This window comes from Balaenoptera borealis (genome assembly GCF_965194805.1).
Source record: "Balaenoptera borealis genome assembly, chromosome: 16".
NCBI lineage: Eukaryota > Metazoa > Chordata > Mammalia > Artiodactyla > Balaenopteridae > Balaenoptera > Balaenoptera borealis.
Window position 1 is genome coordinate 19219077 of NC_138872.1, and position 15868 is coordinate 19234944.

Genomic DNA, 15868 nt, shown 5'->3' on the forward strand with positions numbered 1-15868 from the left:
CATCCAGACTCTTTAGCCTCCTTGGTCTTGCCTGCATCTGTTCTCTATGCTCTAGTCTTTAAAATGAAATTAAACCATGATTCCCGATCTCCAGCCTCAAACCATTCATAACTTCCCATGGCACACAAAATCCACTCTCCCTACCTGGCCCAGCAGGTCGTACGTGGTCTGGCCCCTTTCTCACCCATTTCATCTCTCACCACCTCCCCTTCACTCCATTCTCCAGCCACAAGGCCTTTTGTTGGTTATTTGAATAATTCCCCCTCTTTGTCTTCCAGCAGCCACTCCCTAGACTCACCCCTGCAATCTAGCTGCCCCTGTCACGGAACACCGCCCAAACTAAAGACACCTGCGGTCACAGTGGAGCCTGTCTGACGGATGTTGAGCCAGGCAGAGCCAGACAGAGCAGGACAACGTACTGCACGTCGGAGGTAAGAGGCTTAGCAGAGCACCCAGCTGATGCTAGAGAAAGATCCAGGCTTCCAGGAATGTGTGAGTACCTATAAGTGTGTGCTCGGGCAGTCCACCCAGCTGGGTGGTGACTAGTGTCCGGGGCTACCTCTGACTTTGTCTTGCTGTAGTGGTAGCGTGTGTGTGTGTGTTTTGCTCCCCTCAAGTGCAGCCCCCAAGGAGCCGAGAATTCAGCCTGCAGTTGAGGTGTTGTGCTCGTAGGCTTCAGCCACCCAAAGGGAGGTGGAGTGGCTGAGATGGACTGCCACCTAGTGACAGGCCTTTAAAGTAGGAGGGAGGGAATGAAAGTTGACCCAATGCCCGGCCCAGCATTACAAGGTTTACAACATGTCACACCTGATCCTCATAATTACTCTAATCAGGGATGATTGTTCCCAATTTACTGATGAGAAACTGAGATTCAGAGAAGTTCTACAGCTTGCCCCAAGGCCACATAACTAACAAGTGGGGATTTGAACCCAAATCTGTCTGACGCCATGCATTTTCTGCCTCACAGGAAAGCCACTGGCTTCAGTAGGTGCTGGTGGTCAGTGGACAGTGGACACGGAGGCTAGCTGGCTAATCACCAAGGGTGAGGGGAGGCCCTGGGCGTGGCTGGCTCTGGGAGTGGCTGACCCTGGGCTCAGGAAACCTGAGTGCAGAACTTGAGTGCTCACAGCGTGTGGCTTAGGCTTGCTGGGGCTTGAAGTGGTGCTTGCCCCTGTCTACGGCCTTGAGCTTCTCTGTGCTAGGTGTCGGAACCATGAGTCAGGAGAACAAGAGAAACTCAGCACCAGTGCCCCGGGAATTCACAGACATTAGACAAACACTTTGTTATGTAGGGGCAATTATGATGGAGGCTATGGAGAAAAAGAACAGAGCGCTATGAGTTAAAACATTAGGGAGACTTACTTGAGATCTAGTAGACAAGGAAGATATCAGCAGTGGCCTAAAGGATGTGAGGAGATGGCTGGGTGAATTATTAGAGGTGGGTTGGAGGAAAGTGCTTTCCAGGCAGAGGTAACAGCATGTACAAAGGCCCTGAGACCAGAAAGAGCTTAGTAAGTTTAGGAATAGAAAGAAGGCTAGAGTTTACCAGATGAGAGGGAACACGGGAGGTGATGAGGTCAGGAAGACAGGTTGGGGCTGACTGGGCCCCTCCCTGCTTATCTGATCTAATCCTTTTTTCCAGGAGGCCTCCTAAGTGCTGCAGCCCTCATTTACTCCTTGGGCCAACTTGGGCAGCCTGTGGGTGGTGATGCTTTTTAAAAATCTCCATTTTTCCATTTTCTGAGAGCTTCCCGACACGTAGCCCATGCTTCCTTGCTTTTGCTTTTGCTTTTCCTTTTGCCTCTGGGTCCGGGCCTCCGGGGGCTCCAGAAATCCCTGCCAATAGGATCTCAAATTTTCAGTCTGCTGCCAGGCTCGTAATCAGGAAACAGGGCCCCATTTTCTTCCTGGGACTTCTGAGCCAGCATCTCAGGCCTCAGGTGCCTCCCTCCACCAAAGTAGGTTCAGGGAAAGCAGGGTGCGCAGAGGATGTGACTGGTATGGGCTTCCCCCAGCTCAGCATATATATGGGTACGTGGGTGTTACTGGCAGTGCCTGCAGCTGCGCTGGCTGGGAGGGAGCAGCCCAGCACCCACGCAAGACCCACACGGATGACATCACCAAAGCTAGCCCGGCTTGGGCCTATTTCTGTCAACACTCATGCTTCAGCATGCTCCGGCTACGCCAGTACCTGTACCTGGAGTTTGGGGGGGAGTCCCAGCCGAGTTGCCCCTTTGGCCTTGTGGGCCTGACCCCACAGGTGTTTATTTAGCAGACACTTAGAACAGCACTTGGTATGTAGTATAACTGCTTTACCCCCATTGGCTCATTTACTCTTCATTACAGCACTGAGATAAGTTCTCTCATTATCCCCATTTCACAGAAAAAAAATTGAGACATGAAGAGATTAAGAGGCATACATACTCGTGAACACATAGCTAAGAGGTGGCAAACCCATCCAGGGTCCATGCTATGTTGCCTTCCATGTATGTATGAACGTTTTATTGTGTTTTCTTACCCCTTCCTTAATACCCATAGCTGATGTGTTTTCTATTTTCAATTATTTGGTTAAATACTGTTACAGGTTGGGTTCTTTGGGAAGCAGGCTTTGTGACAGAGGTTAGCGTGCAGAACATTTTTTAGGGAGCGCCCTTGGGATCAACACTGTGGAAGGGAGGGAAGGAAACAGGAGGGGATGCAGGGAGAAGTTAAGCTGTGATTCAGGCCTGGTGACAGCCTCAGCCAGCCCCCCAGGGAGCTCTGTTGCAGCACCTCAATCAGCCATTGAATGTGGGCTGTCTTGGGAAGAGCACAGCCTCGGCCAGACAGCTGTCTGCAGCCACGGTGGTCTTAGGGAGCTGACAGGTTTCCCGGAAACAAGTGCTTCCTTGAAGGGGAATCTGAGTGGCACATCACTGTGCCCATCACAAACGTCTTCTTTCTTAGTCTTTTAAGTACTCTAAACATTTCTTAAAAGGCAAAAATATTGTACTGTAGAAATGGGATATGCTGTTATCCGAAGGAGGAATGTAATTTGGTTAATATGGGTTAACATGGCGGCTGTGATTGAGAATCGAATGTTGGCTGAGCTTCCTGGTAGCCAAAGCAAAAACCCTTTCTATTCTGATAATTGATTCCTTGGGGGAGAAAAATTTTCCTGGCTTTAAATTATAAAAGAAGTTTCTCAAGTGGACACTTATTTGATTGAAATAGTGGAGAATGTTCTCAGCAGATTAACAGCAAATGCCGACACAGCTTTCATTGTTCCTTGTAATGACCTCAAGTGAATATAGAAGGTATAAAAATATAGCTTAGTGAAGCCCCTTCCACAGTTGAAGGTAGGCAGATTTATAGACTTGCAGCATCAAATCTGATCCACGCATGAAACTTTATCCCTTTTCTTTAAACTTTAAAAAATTTTTACTCAGTAGTTTCTTATGTTAGATGTCTGACCAGCCCCTCTCAAGCGTTTGAGTCAGCCAGCCTGCCCCTAGGCATACAGCTGGTACTTAATAAGCATTCACCTTAGTGCACTTTGAACTCCATCCCACAACCTGCGGTCTTGTCTTTTGAGCTCTCGTCCCCAGTGTCCATCCATTGGCTCCGCCTTAGTCATTGGGCCTCACACTTTTTCTGTCTTATTCTCTTGCACACCTGGGAGGTACTCTCAGCCGCTCCAGAGCCTCATGTTTTCTGTCCCTCAGGGGGAAACCAGGCCGGGACTCTGCTCTCTCTGCTTCCCCTTTGGTGATGGACGCCACTAATGGGACCCAGATGTTGAGGCAGGAGAGCTGGACTCCAGATGTCCCTTCTTCAGGGAGGTGGCAGGGATACTGTAAGTGCTTCGCTGCAGGCAGAGAAGGGGAGTGCCCTTGCTAGCCGCTGGCACAGGCCAGGCCGGACCTGCTGTTTTTCCACCTTTTCTTCCCTTCTTCCAACAAACACTCCTGATGCCTCCTCTATAGCATTGAGACAGCAGAATGAATCAGACCGAGTTCCCACTCCAGTAGTGGAGAGAGAAATGCCAACAGACGTTTGTCAACAGATGACAGTTCAGTGTGATAAGGGCCCCTGGAGCACTGGGAAGGGACAGCTGACCTTACTAGACCTGTTGGTGGCTGTGGGGACAGAGCACAGTGAGGGGTGTGCCTGAAGATATGGCAGCTCCAAATATAAGACAGTCAATCATCTGTTTTCACAATAAGGTCACTCCAGGTGTTTTGTGGCTATTTTTGCAACTAAAATGTATTGATAAATATTTTTAGAGATGCATGATTCAGATGTCCACATATAAGTTTATTTAGTTACATATTTTATTTTTTAAATTTATTTATTTTATTTATTTCATTTTTGGCTGTGTTGGGTCTTCATTGCTGCGCACAGGCTTTCTCTAGTTGTGGCGAGTGGGGGCTTCTCTTCGTTGCGGTGCGCAGGCTTCTCATTGCGGTGGCTTTTCTTGTGGAGCACGGGCTCTAGGTGCGCGGGCTTCAGTAGTTGTGGCTTGCGGGCTCTAGAGCACAGGCTCAGTAGTTGTGGCACATGGGCTTAGCTGCTTTGCGGCGTGTGGGATCCTCCCGGACCAGGGCTTGAACCTGTGTCCCCTGCATCGGCAGGCAGATTCTTAACCACTGCGCCACCAGGGAAGTCCCTCTTTACATGAATCTTTGACTTCTATATAGTTGTCGCCATTAAAGCCACTTTTTGAGTCATCTAGTATAATTTCTGAAAGCACGTCATCTTCTTTCTCAGTCGAGAAAGAGCACTTTTGAAAAATGAGCTTTATTAAGGAATAACTTACATAAACTAAAATGCACCCATTTTAAGTGTGAAGTTTGGTGAGCTTTGACAAACGTATACCCTCATGTGACCGCCACCCAGTTAAGTCATAGAACATTTCCATCACCCCAAAAAGTGTTTAGGTGTCCTTTTACAGTCAGTCTCCCCTGCCCCCAGCCGGCAATCACTGTCTACTTTCTGTCACTACAGATTAGTTATGTGAGTTCTGAAATTTCATGTGAATGGAATCATAGAGTATGTACCCTTGGGTCTCTGTTCAGCATAATGTTTTTGAGATTCATCTGTGTTGTTGCAGAGAAAATACTTTTTGAATCAGTATGTGATACTATCACTAGAAATTTTAACCTAAGCATAATTACCTTTTTGTATAACATTAAAACAGGTTTCTTTTCATTTCTCCCATAGATATATATTAATGATCTACATAATCACCACTTAAACTGTATTGCTTTAAAAATGTTACAGAAAATTTCAAATGTATGTAAATGGAGACAGGATAGCATAGTGAAATGCATCCAGGATAGCATCAGCCAGCTTTAATTATGAACTGGTAGCCACTCTTGTTTTGTGTCAGACTCTACCCACTAACCCCTTCCATATAATTTTGACACAAATATTAGCTCTATAATGTTATCTATAAATATTTCAGTGTTTTTCTAAAAGACTCTTTAAAAACATACATACAGGGCTTCCCTGGTGGTGCAGTGGTTGAGAATCTGCCTGCCAATGCAGGGGACACGGGTTCAAGCCCTGGTCTGGGAAGATCCCACATGCCACGGAGCAACTAGGCCCGTGAGCCACAACTACTGAGCCTGCACGTCTGGAGCCTGTGCTCCGCAACAAGAGAGGCCACGATAGTGAGAGGCCCGTGCACCGCGATGAAGAGTTGCCCCCGCTTGCCGCAACAAGAGAAAGCCCTCGCACAGAAACGAAGACCCAACACAGCCAAAAATAAATATAAAAATAAACAAAAACAAAAACAAAAACAAAAAAAATACATACATAACTGCAGTACCATTTTCAAACCTGACAAAATCAACACCGTTTTGCTATTTAAAGTGATCTTGAAGAGGCCTGTTTACATGTAATACTTGGGATTGTGAGAAATAATTACCGAGTCTGTGGTAAATTTCTTTGCCTCCTTGTTTACTGGTTTTGTCAAGGGACTACTTATAATCATCCAAAACTAGCTTGACTGAGGTCATTTCAGGATAATGTGTTTTCTCCAAAAAGTGCTTTTTGGTTCGAAACAGTTGAGAGAATAACGCAATATATGAGGGATTTTGTAAGGACTCAAATATAAGTAAACTCTTTTCTCAGAAGAAAAAAAAAAATTTCTTTTTAAGTTTTCTGTGGAGGAAATACCTATATTTGGTGTATGTGGTATTTAGGAGGTGATATCAGAATTGGTGATTTACTGGTTGTGGAAGTGAGAGAAAGATGTGAAGGATGACGGCTGCCCTAGGTTCCAGTTGGGGGACAGAGTGGATGGTGGTGCAGTGGGCTTGGAGTGGTAGGTACTGAACTTGGTTCTAGAGACTTGAGATTGAACACGGACATCCCCACTGAGCCGTAGTTGGCAGTGCAGTATGTGTCTGGAGCTCAGGAAGGGGGTCTAGGCTGGAGGTGCAGACATGGGGGTCATCATGTTCAAGGGTGAATGAAGTCAGCTAGGCTGAGAAGAGAACCACAGCAGTTAAGGACCTGATAGAGGAGGAAACAGAAGCAACAGCCTGAGAGGGAGGGGTAAAGTCAGGAGAGGGTGGCACCATGGAAACCCGAGAGAAGTGCTCTAAGGGAGTGGTCACACGTTGTATGATTCCATTTATGTGAGGTGTCCAGGAAAGACAGATCTATAGAGAAAGTAGATTAGTGGAGTCTGGAGGTGGGAATGGGGATTAACTGTATGTGGGCATGAGGGATCTTACTGGGGGGAAGAAGTTCTAAAACTGATTTATGTTGATGGCTACACCACTCACTAAAGTTACTAAAAATCATTGTACAGTTGGAATGGGTGGATTTATGATATGTAAGGTATCAATAGTAATTAAAAAAAAGTGGTCAAGTGTCCAGTGCCACAGTGAGTTTAAATAAGATGCAGAAGCAGAGCCCATTTAGTGGTTTGGTTGCTCATTCATGGTGATTGTGGTCAGAGTGGAGGAGGAACTGGAGGCAAGATGGGGCAGAAGCTAGTTGCAGTGGGTGGGGGAGTGACGGGGTGGTAGAGATGACTCATTCCAGGTGCTTGTGAAACAGAGAGAGGGAGGGGGTGGTGGCTGGAAAGGGTTGGGAGTTGTGGTTTCTTTTCTCGTTTTTTTTTTTTTTTTTTAACGTGGGAGAGGCCTGAGGTAGACTTGACAGGGAGAACGGACAGGACGGGCTGACCAGACGTGGCGGGTGAGGGAGGAGCCAAGCAAGCACCCGGATGTCTGGCTGGGGTAGCGTGTGGAAGCGGTCTCCCTTTGCCCACAGCTGGACTCCAGCATCATGGAGAAGCCTGACAGGAGGGAGTGGGTCAGACCCTGCACATCTGGCCTCTGCTCCCAGACAAGGCTGGAAGCGGGAGGAGGGAACCTACCTGCCAGATGAACAGGAAGGGGTGGGTCTCCTGACTCCGTCTTCAAGCATCCTTCGGGGCCCTTCATACCTGGACCTCACCTACCTGTCTAGACTCTTCCCTCATTGCAGTGGCCAGGTCAGCTTCCCATTCTCTGGCTTGCTCTCCCAGCCTTGTTGCCACCACCCAGGATGTCCTTCACAACCGTTCTTGACCAGTACCTAGTTGCCGTGCACCTGCCCTCAGCAGAAGGAAGGTCCTTGCCGGGAAAGGTGGGCACAAGTTTCTGCTCATCAGTAAAATCTGCCTGTAAGGCCGCCTGTCCCCGGTTTCTAGTTGTGGTCCAAGGTTTGTCCTCTGGTTGTGGCAGGTCTTGCTGAAGTGTATTGATAAGGCACTGGACGAGCCTCTCTTGTTACTGTTCCTTACATTCAGTGGTCTAGCTACCCCAGAACCATAGAATTCAAAAATGCCTGGCTGCAATCTCTTGCTCCAAAGCAATGGTGGCTACATAACCTCCTTCATTCCCTGGGGTGAATGCTGCCTCCCTCACTGGCCAGTGACATACAGGCTGCCAAGGACCCGGACCCCTCAGGATTCTCTGCAGTGGGCCCAGCCCCAGGAAGTTCAGAGACCATCAAGGAGATGGCTCTCCTCCCAGAATATACCTGTGCATGCTGGCAAGCTAGAAGGCTTAGGGCTAGCTAAAAGTGACCAATTCTGACCACTTTGGCCTTCCTGCCCCCTGCTCCATTTGACCAGGAGACCTCACCTTTCAACCTAATTCCAGACTTAGCTGTAACCTAGGATGAATGGAAAAACAATTTTTGTAGGGACCCTGGCCAGCTCAGGTGCTAGAGCACAGAGAAGTGGTCACAGGCCACTCCCTCTCTCAATCAACAAAAGGAGAAGTCTGCATTCCATCTGGGAGAGAGCTTCTGGGATCCAGTGTTCTGATTGGCTTAGTACCCTTCATTCCTGCCATCCTGACAGTAACCTTAGCCACATAAGCAAACCCAAAGAAGCTCCTACTGCTTCTTGCCAGCACACATGGAAAGTGTTCCAAAATCTGCCTCCTGAATACACTTGCTCCATCTTGCTCAATAAACCTACCCTAGGCTCCAAATATAGTTCTTGCACCCCACCTGTTCTTGTAGATTTTCGGTACTCGCCCTCACTTTCTGGGCCTGCCTTTTTCTAAGGATGTGGACTCTGGCTCCCTCCCCTTTGACCCACACCCACGGCAGAAGGACAGATGCAGCCCCTTCCAGGCCTGGCCCAGCCCCAGCTCCTGGGGAGGAAGGCACCGCGGGAGCAGGCAGACCACATCCCACTCCAAGTCCCAGCCCCAGAGCTCCACTCTGGCCTGGGGCCCTGGGTGACAAAGAGGCAGACATCAAGTTTCCGTTAAGTTGTAGGAATTTATTTTAAATAACCTACAGTTGATTGATTAAAAGGGAATTCATGATAAAAATAGAAGATACTTGAGGAAAGATGTGGGAAATGGACTCTGCACACACGCTAAACTAACAATGCCTCTAAAACTAATGATTATAGCAAAAAATGTCTTCACATTAAAATTCTGCTTTTTATGTGGTTTTTTTTTTCCATTTTTTACACAATTACAAAAGAAAAAATAAAAGCCCTAAAATCTTGATTATTTTTCCTTTTTTGGACCAAATACTCATTTTCCTCTAAATTTTTGACCGGTGGAACTTTTTATACAATAAAATCTTTCAAGTGAAAGACTGGGGTTTAAAATGAAAAAGATGGGTATCTGAAAGGGCACAGAGAATGTTCAGAACAAAGGATGATGGGAAAATGGTTTCAGTCACTGATTATTTCATTATCCTTAGACTCGCTCACCCCCTCATCCCTCCCCAGCCCCAATCTACATGATCTTTAAGATCAAGAAAAAGGTTTAAATATTTTAAAATAATTAAAAAGAAATAAAAATTCACATTTAAAAAGGAACACTCAAGTCAGGAAATATTTTCCCATCATGCTTTTCTGTGAACAGGTGTCTGAACCAAAACACTGCCGATGTCACGACTGCTTCAAGTTTAATGAAAACTGATTCCCATGACAATAGATAGTGACAACTCTAACAGGTGCGCTGGGTTTTTGTTCTACTTAATTTTCAATTCCTGAAATGGGGGAGAGGGGAGTTTAGGAACTCATTTCTATTAAAATATAGAAGTTATTGCAAAACCCTAACTGTAAAAACGCACCAATATAATCGGACTTCATATACAGTAGCTAAGAGAATCCAAATGTTTCAGTGAAACAGTGAATTTGCCTGGCAGAACTCTGACAAATTCCCATCCACTTGACCCCTTGAAAATAAAAACAAAATTCAAAACAAATCATACAGCTAGAATTTTGATATCTGAAATATTTTTAAATAAGTTGTCCATAGGACAACTGGCTCAGCTCTCCCTTATAATATTTCCAGGTTTATCTTTTCTCAAAGATGTTGCTTTGTTAAGACTTGCTGCCTCTTTCCCTCAGGTGCGAGGGCAGTCGAGGCTCACAGTTTTTATCCATCTGCCCCAAACCACACTGTTCCTTTTCACAGAACCCTGCCCCTCAAGACTGGCTAGAACTCGTAGTCCTCATCAGCCATGTCGATGGCCCAGGCAAACTTCTCCCGCTGGGTTTTGTTGTAAATTTTCTCAATTGGGACCCCCCACTTCTTGCACCTGCAGACAAGGGAGAAAGAACGGGGATTAGTGTGTCTCAGGGAACAAACGGGCCAGACCCAAGGCTGAGGCTTGGATGTGCCACCTTCTCCTTCACATCCATCTGGTAAGAATGAGAGTTAATGAGGTACCAGACATGTTTCTTAGAGCTTCATGTGCTCAACTCATTTAATGTTGACAAAGACTTTTAAAGTAGATGCTATTATAGATGTACAAATGAAAAAGGTACATATGAAAAACTAAGGCAGAGAAGTTAGGTAATTTGCTTTCATTCTCATGCAGCTAGTTAGCATGGAGCTGAAAAGTGAACCCAAGCCATCTGGCTCCAGAGTACATGCTCTTAACCACTGCAGTCTATTGCCTGTCAAGCTAACCAAACCTCCAGCACCAAACAGGGCAAAAAGAGTAGAAAGGGTACAAGAGCTCGCTGGAACCCCCGGCCCAGAGGAGCAGGGCCATAGGAGATGACTGCTCCTCCTAGGCCCAGAAGCTAATAACTCAAGGTAATTAATAAGCATCTTCCAAAAAAGCCATTTATTTTGGATGTTGGGGCCGGGGGGTGGGGGGTGGTCCAGGGAAACAAGCAAACAGTAGCGCAATCTCTTTGCATAGGTTGCTCAGATCTGTATTCTCATTTTTTTTTTTCCTCCTTGTTCATACCTTACTTCCTTCACTTGTAAAAAAAAAAAAAAAATATATATATATATATATATATAGGAAAGTTAAAGTGTAGGTAGATGGGTGGGCTCTTTTGTATCTTTCCTTCATTAAGGACTAAGAGTCTCCATTCTTGTCCTAAAGTTCCATTAGGGGTAGGGACCATACCTGCATTAACAGACATAAACACACTCCAGGATGGTGTAACAGTGTTGACCATTTAGGACCGTCCAGGATGTTCCAATGCATTTGTAGTGGGCACAGCAGAAGACAGAGGTTTCCCAGAGGACTCTTAAGTGTGCAGCGTAGGAACTGCATGTGAAAGCTGACAATGCTCTTGGAACCCCCATCACCCTTCTCAAGCCAGCAGGTGGAGTTCAAGAAGGGTGCGGTGCTTACCAAGCCACGGTGATCCTCGGGTCCAGATAATTGAGTTTGGAGGTTCCCAAAGCAATTTGTTTATTCTCCTCTCGGTCTGTGGCTTGTACTTCAAGCTTCATCAACTGCTCCTCCAGTCTCTGCACAGCCTTCTTCTTTGACTCTACCACCCTGGAAGAAAGGAAGTCATCAAGAGCCAGGCCTGGCCTCTGGACAAGAGCACTGCAACCCCATGGTGCCATCCAGGGGCTGTAAAAGCAGAAAAGCCCCAGGTACAGAGATTTCTAAAAGACATCACTCAGAAACCCTAGAAAAGCTAGGGCCTCTGGCTTGTGCTCCGCCCTTTTTTCTCTCACAACCAACCCCCAGCTTTGTATCACACCAGGCACGTACTTCTTGGTTTTTGCATCCTTAAGGACCTTGGCATCAGCCTTAGCACTTTTCAGGTCTCTCCGGGCATCTGCTAGCTGTTCCTTCTTGGCATCAATCTGGGTGGGAAAAAGAACAATAAGATTTAGGAATAAAGTAAGCCCAGAGAAGACGAAACCTGGAAGTTCCTCAAGAGAAGATGAAACCTAGAAGTTGTCTACACCAGGCAGGCTGTCTTGGTGGTTTGCCAGGTCAAAACAACTAGGGGTGGCTTCATGAAGGCACAGAGTAGATGTGCAGCGGGTGCTGAATTCAAATGCTACTTGGCCATTTACGTTCTTCAGTCACCCTTGAAGAAATGAGGGTTTTACAGGCAGTGACCCAGGGCCCGCATTAATCCAGAAGCTCAGGGAAAAGAACCCACTGGGACTGGGAATGTGGGTGCTAATCTTTCAGTCAGAGAACACTTTGGTTTTAGATACTGGGAGAGGAGGGCTACAGGTGAGAGCTATTTATCAAATGGCTCTTGTGCCAGGTTGTCGCTTCCATTCCAAGAATACTACTGCAGGAGATACTCTTTATGAAGCTGAGATAGGGTCCTTGCATCTACTGAGCGCAGCTCATTCCTCAGATTCTACCAGCACTCTGGGAAGGAGCTGCCAACTTCTCAAGAAAGAAGGATGCACTGAAGAGAATATCCGAGGGACTAGAAAATGGCAATTAAAAGGTACCCAGGAGGCCAAACAGCTCAGCTTAGTCTGTTCCAAGCCAATACATGGCATGGCCTGGCTTTGGCATTCTGTTTTCAAAAGGAGAGAAAACTGAGATGGGAAGGAAATTAAAATGGTTATCACCCAAAGCAGATTTGAAAACTTTTTAGCTGTGGAGCTCTTTTTCCAAATGAAATCTCATGGGGACCCAGTCTTTAAAGGAAGAGAAAAAGGCAGTTCCAGTCTTTCTTGCTTGAAAGAACCAGTTCTAAGTTCTCCTTACTTAAGCAACACTGTGGAGTTAGAGCCCCAAAGCAGTGAGCTCACACTGCTGGGAGCAGGAGAACTCCTGACCTGTTATTACTTTGCTAACCTGTAAGGTCAAGGGAACCTCTGCCGAGTAAATACATGCCTGACTCATACACACTGAGCTGTTGCTCTCAGCCTGGAATTGTCTGTTAGATTTACATGCACAGCCTAAGACTGGAAACAGAGGTCACCATTGTGAGAGAATCATTAAATGTGTTTTACTATGAATGGCTTACTTCCAACATCTATGTTGTCCAAAGTCAAGCTGAAGGAACTGACACAAAAGCATCACAGACACCACTAGCCAGATTCTTAGGCCAGAAATGCAACAAACCACAATCTTTTAACCATTTCTGTGAATGCTAAATTGGCAGGCTATGTCAAATTCTCTCAAAGCATCAAAGACTCCATTGATTCACTTGGCAAACAGGGGCATGTGTTTGCTTTGTGGGCACACAGGAGATGGTTCCTGTGCTTAGAGGGCTCGTCTGGCAGGCAGCCTGGGTGCCCAAACAGTGGTTCCAGAGTAAGACCAACAAAAGGCCTCCTCATGCTCCAGGGAGGGGTCTCCTGAATTAGGTAAATACCACCTGAATAGTCATGCTTTTATTTCTGGCTTGAAATGACAGCATGAGGAGAGTAAACGGCACCAGATGACTGCCATTAACAGAGCTGCTAGGATGGGCGGTCTGTACAGGTTCTTTGCCTGCCAGTCACATGATCCAAGGATTTGAGATGTCTATGGACACACATTTATTTACTGTGGATGTGTGCATCCCTTCAGGAAAGCCAGATGGCGTCTGTAGCGTGAACTGCAGGTTGTGTGTGTCTTTTGACCTATATGTACTACACCTGGGTATCTATCTGGAAGAAATTTCAACAGAAGGAAAACACCCTGGGCCTGAAAACATATGTGCAGCCTCACTCTACAGCAGTAGTTTTTAAACTCCAGTTGTCCAAGTACAGTATTCTGTGAACGCAGATGGAAAAGAATCAATCTGTAGTTTAATTAACCTCTAGTTGAAACTCATCATTTCTTCTTCAGTTATGAGTGTGGGCAATTAAACACAGTAATATCAGTAGTATCTATGACTTTATCACCCATAGCTAGTTCATATATTTTCATGTTATAATTGCTGCAGAAATCAAAGTATCGTTTATATTCATGACTACCTTGACATTTACAGTAATTATTAGACCCATCTAAGATCTAACTTAATAAATTAATAAGGAAGGACATCTGTTACTATATCAGACTTTTTGGTAAACATATTTCAAGATAATTGGTTTACTATGTAACCCATGTGTCTGCTTTGTAGTGAAATATCTACAAATTCTCATTGTGGATTAATACATTAGAATGGATTCGTTATGTAGCCATTGGTAAAACAGAAATGCACATCATCAAATGTTAAGTAAGTGCCTTGCTGCTTAAAAGCTCAGTACCAGGCAGAGCTGGAGGAAGGAGAGAGGCACGTGGAAGAGGAACAGCATCTAGTTGTTTACACATCACCCTCTCCCTCTAGGGCAGCAGCTCTGGCACACAGCCTGTATTCAACAGATGTTTGATGATGAGCTAGATAAAAATATGATTCATGTGGAATGTGTAGAAATAAAAATCGTTGTGCTAGGATTAGGGGGAAATTAAATATTGTTTCATCATCTTCAATTTAAAACAGTCTAATTTGGAAATAGTTGTATTTCTGGGCTGTGGAAAGGAATTGTGAAGACTATCTTTATATCCGTTATCCTCATGTATAAGGACAATAATTAGCAGTATTTCAAAGAGGGTACATCAAATTTACCTTCTCAACACAGAATGAAGACTTGCTGAACAGTGAGTACCTGATATTCAGTATCTTGATCAGCAATAGCTACTGCCAAATTTCCATTTATTTAGCATGAACCTTTCTGATATCCCAGCCAGAAGGGTGGAGTATAAATGCCCATAGCAGACATGCTTCTCTTCATTTTGCTACCCCACCATCCACATCCAAAATACCTTAGATTGCAAGTTCATCATGGACTTCTCAAAAGTTTTTGGTGGTGCCCTCTGATGGTTACAAAGAATTGCAACGGCCCGGTTGGCACGGTTATAAGATAGTATCTTTGCTGGGATGTTCTCATCAGCTGTAAAAAGGAAACATGGTAATAAGAGTCCATCTGTATAAGAAGAGAGAACACACAATGTCCCTTTCCCCAGTGCTTTATCTTCACGTAAAGGTTTTACTGGTCCTCATCTCATTCAGATGATCAATTCAGGTTCCCCCAAGGCACAAGGTCAAAATCTGAGAGTCAAGAGAATCATCTGCTTGCCCCAGTGCCCACCTCCCCCATCTAACCACCCACCCAAAATAGCCTGAAGAAAATATGGGAATTGGGACAGAAAGAGCCTGTAGAGGAGGGTAAAATGAAGGGACCAGAAATTTTACATCTTAAAACCACAAGGCACTATATCTTTCAGAAAGAAAAATACAAAGTGTCACCTAAGAAGTGTTTTTACTTGTGTCATATAGCATTCTTTACCCCACCCTAAAATACTGACCCTCAACATACCCATCTTTGGCTTTTTGAATACCATTTTCTAATACCATTTGACATATTTCTAGAGGACAGTGGAAATTCAGCAGTGACTAGGCTCCAGAGAAAAAAACCTTGTGGATCTTGGTGATACTTTCTGCAGCTAGTTTTTAGGAGGACACTACCTACTCTATTTTTTCTTTTATACTTATTTATTTATCTATTTATTTGGCTGTGTCGGGTCTTAGTTGTGGTATGCAGGATCTTCATTGTGACATGCAGGATCTTTTGTTGCAGCACGTGGGCTTAGTAGTTGCAGCATGGGGGCTCTCTAGTAGTGGCGCGTGGGCTCTAGAGCACGTGGGCTTAGTTGCCCTGCAGCATGTGGGATCTCAGTTCCCCGACCAGGGATCGAACCCACATCCCCTGCATTGGAAGGCAGATTCTTAACCACTGGACCACCAGCAAAGTCCCGAATACTACCTACTCTTAGGAGGGAAAAAAAGAAACCTCAGGGAAAGGATTTGCTCCTATGCTGTTTTAGTAACCATGATAACCTTACTCTCTCCAATTTAACAGAACATCATAGCACTTTATCTTCATTCTATGAGCTTTTAAATAACATAGATATAAAACACAAATGCAGGCATTTTCAGAGCAGATAGAAAGCCCCTGTCAGCATTTCATAAAACTATTCTAGAAGCTAGAGTAGGAATAGGGGAAACAGCACTGATCTGTTTATACATCTAAGCCTTAGCCCTCTATTAGAGGTATGGAGGGAAAAAGTTTCCAGTCACAATGTTAAGGAGGAAAAGTAGAACAGATCTAGGACTTAGCTGCGTAAGGATAGTGGTCATCATCGGTAAGGC

At 45.3% G+C, this 15868-nt stretch overlaps 2 protein-coding genes across 2 annotated transcripts in view; one reads left to right on the forward strand and one right to left on the reverse strand.

Annotated features, from left to right (window-relative positions):
• The window catches only part of ZHX3 (zinc fingers and homeoboxes 3), a 205829-nt gene that overhangs the window by 179420 nt on the left and 10541 nt on the right, over positions 1-15868 (forward strand). The window contains exon 5 of the transcript XR_014235498.1: positions 279-431. The gene's annotated coding sequence lies outside the window, so the exon portion shown is untranslated. The remainder of the gene's footprint in view (positions 1-278; positions 432-15868) is intronic.
• TOP1 (DNA topoisomerase I) overlaps positions 8756-15868 on the reverse strand; it is an 86275-nt gene continuing 79162 nt past the window's right edge. The window contains exons 18-21 of the mRNA XM_082359483.1: positions 14482-14609; positions 11485-11579; positions 11113-11262; positions 8756-10056 (exon numbers count right to left, since the gene is read on the reverse strand). Of these exons, the coding sequence (XP_082215609.1) occupies positions 9954-10056; positions 11113-11262; positions 11485-11579; positions 14482-14609 (476 nt within the window). The 3' untranslated portion in view covers positions 8756-9953. The remainder of the gene's footprint in view (positions 10057-11112; positions 11263-11484; positions 11580-14481; positions 14610-15868) is intronic.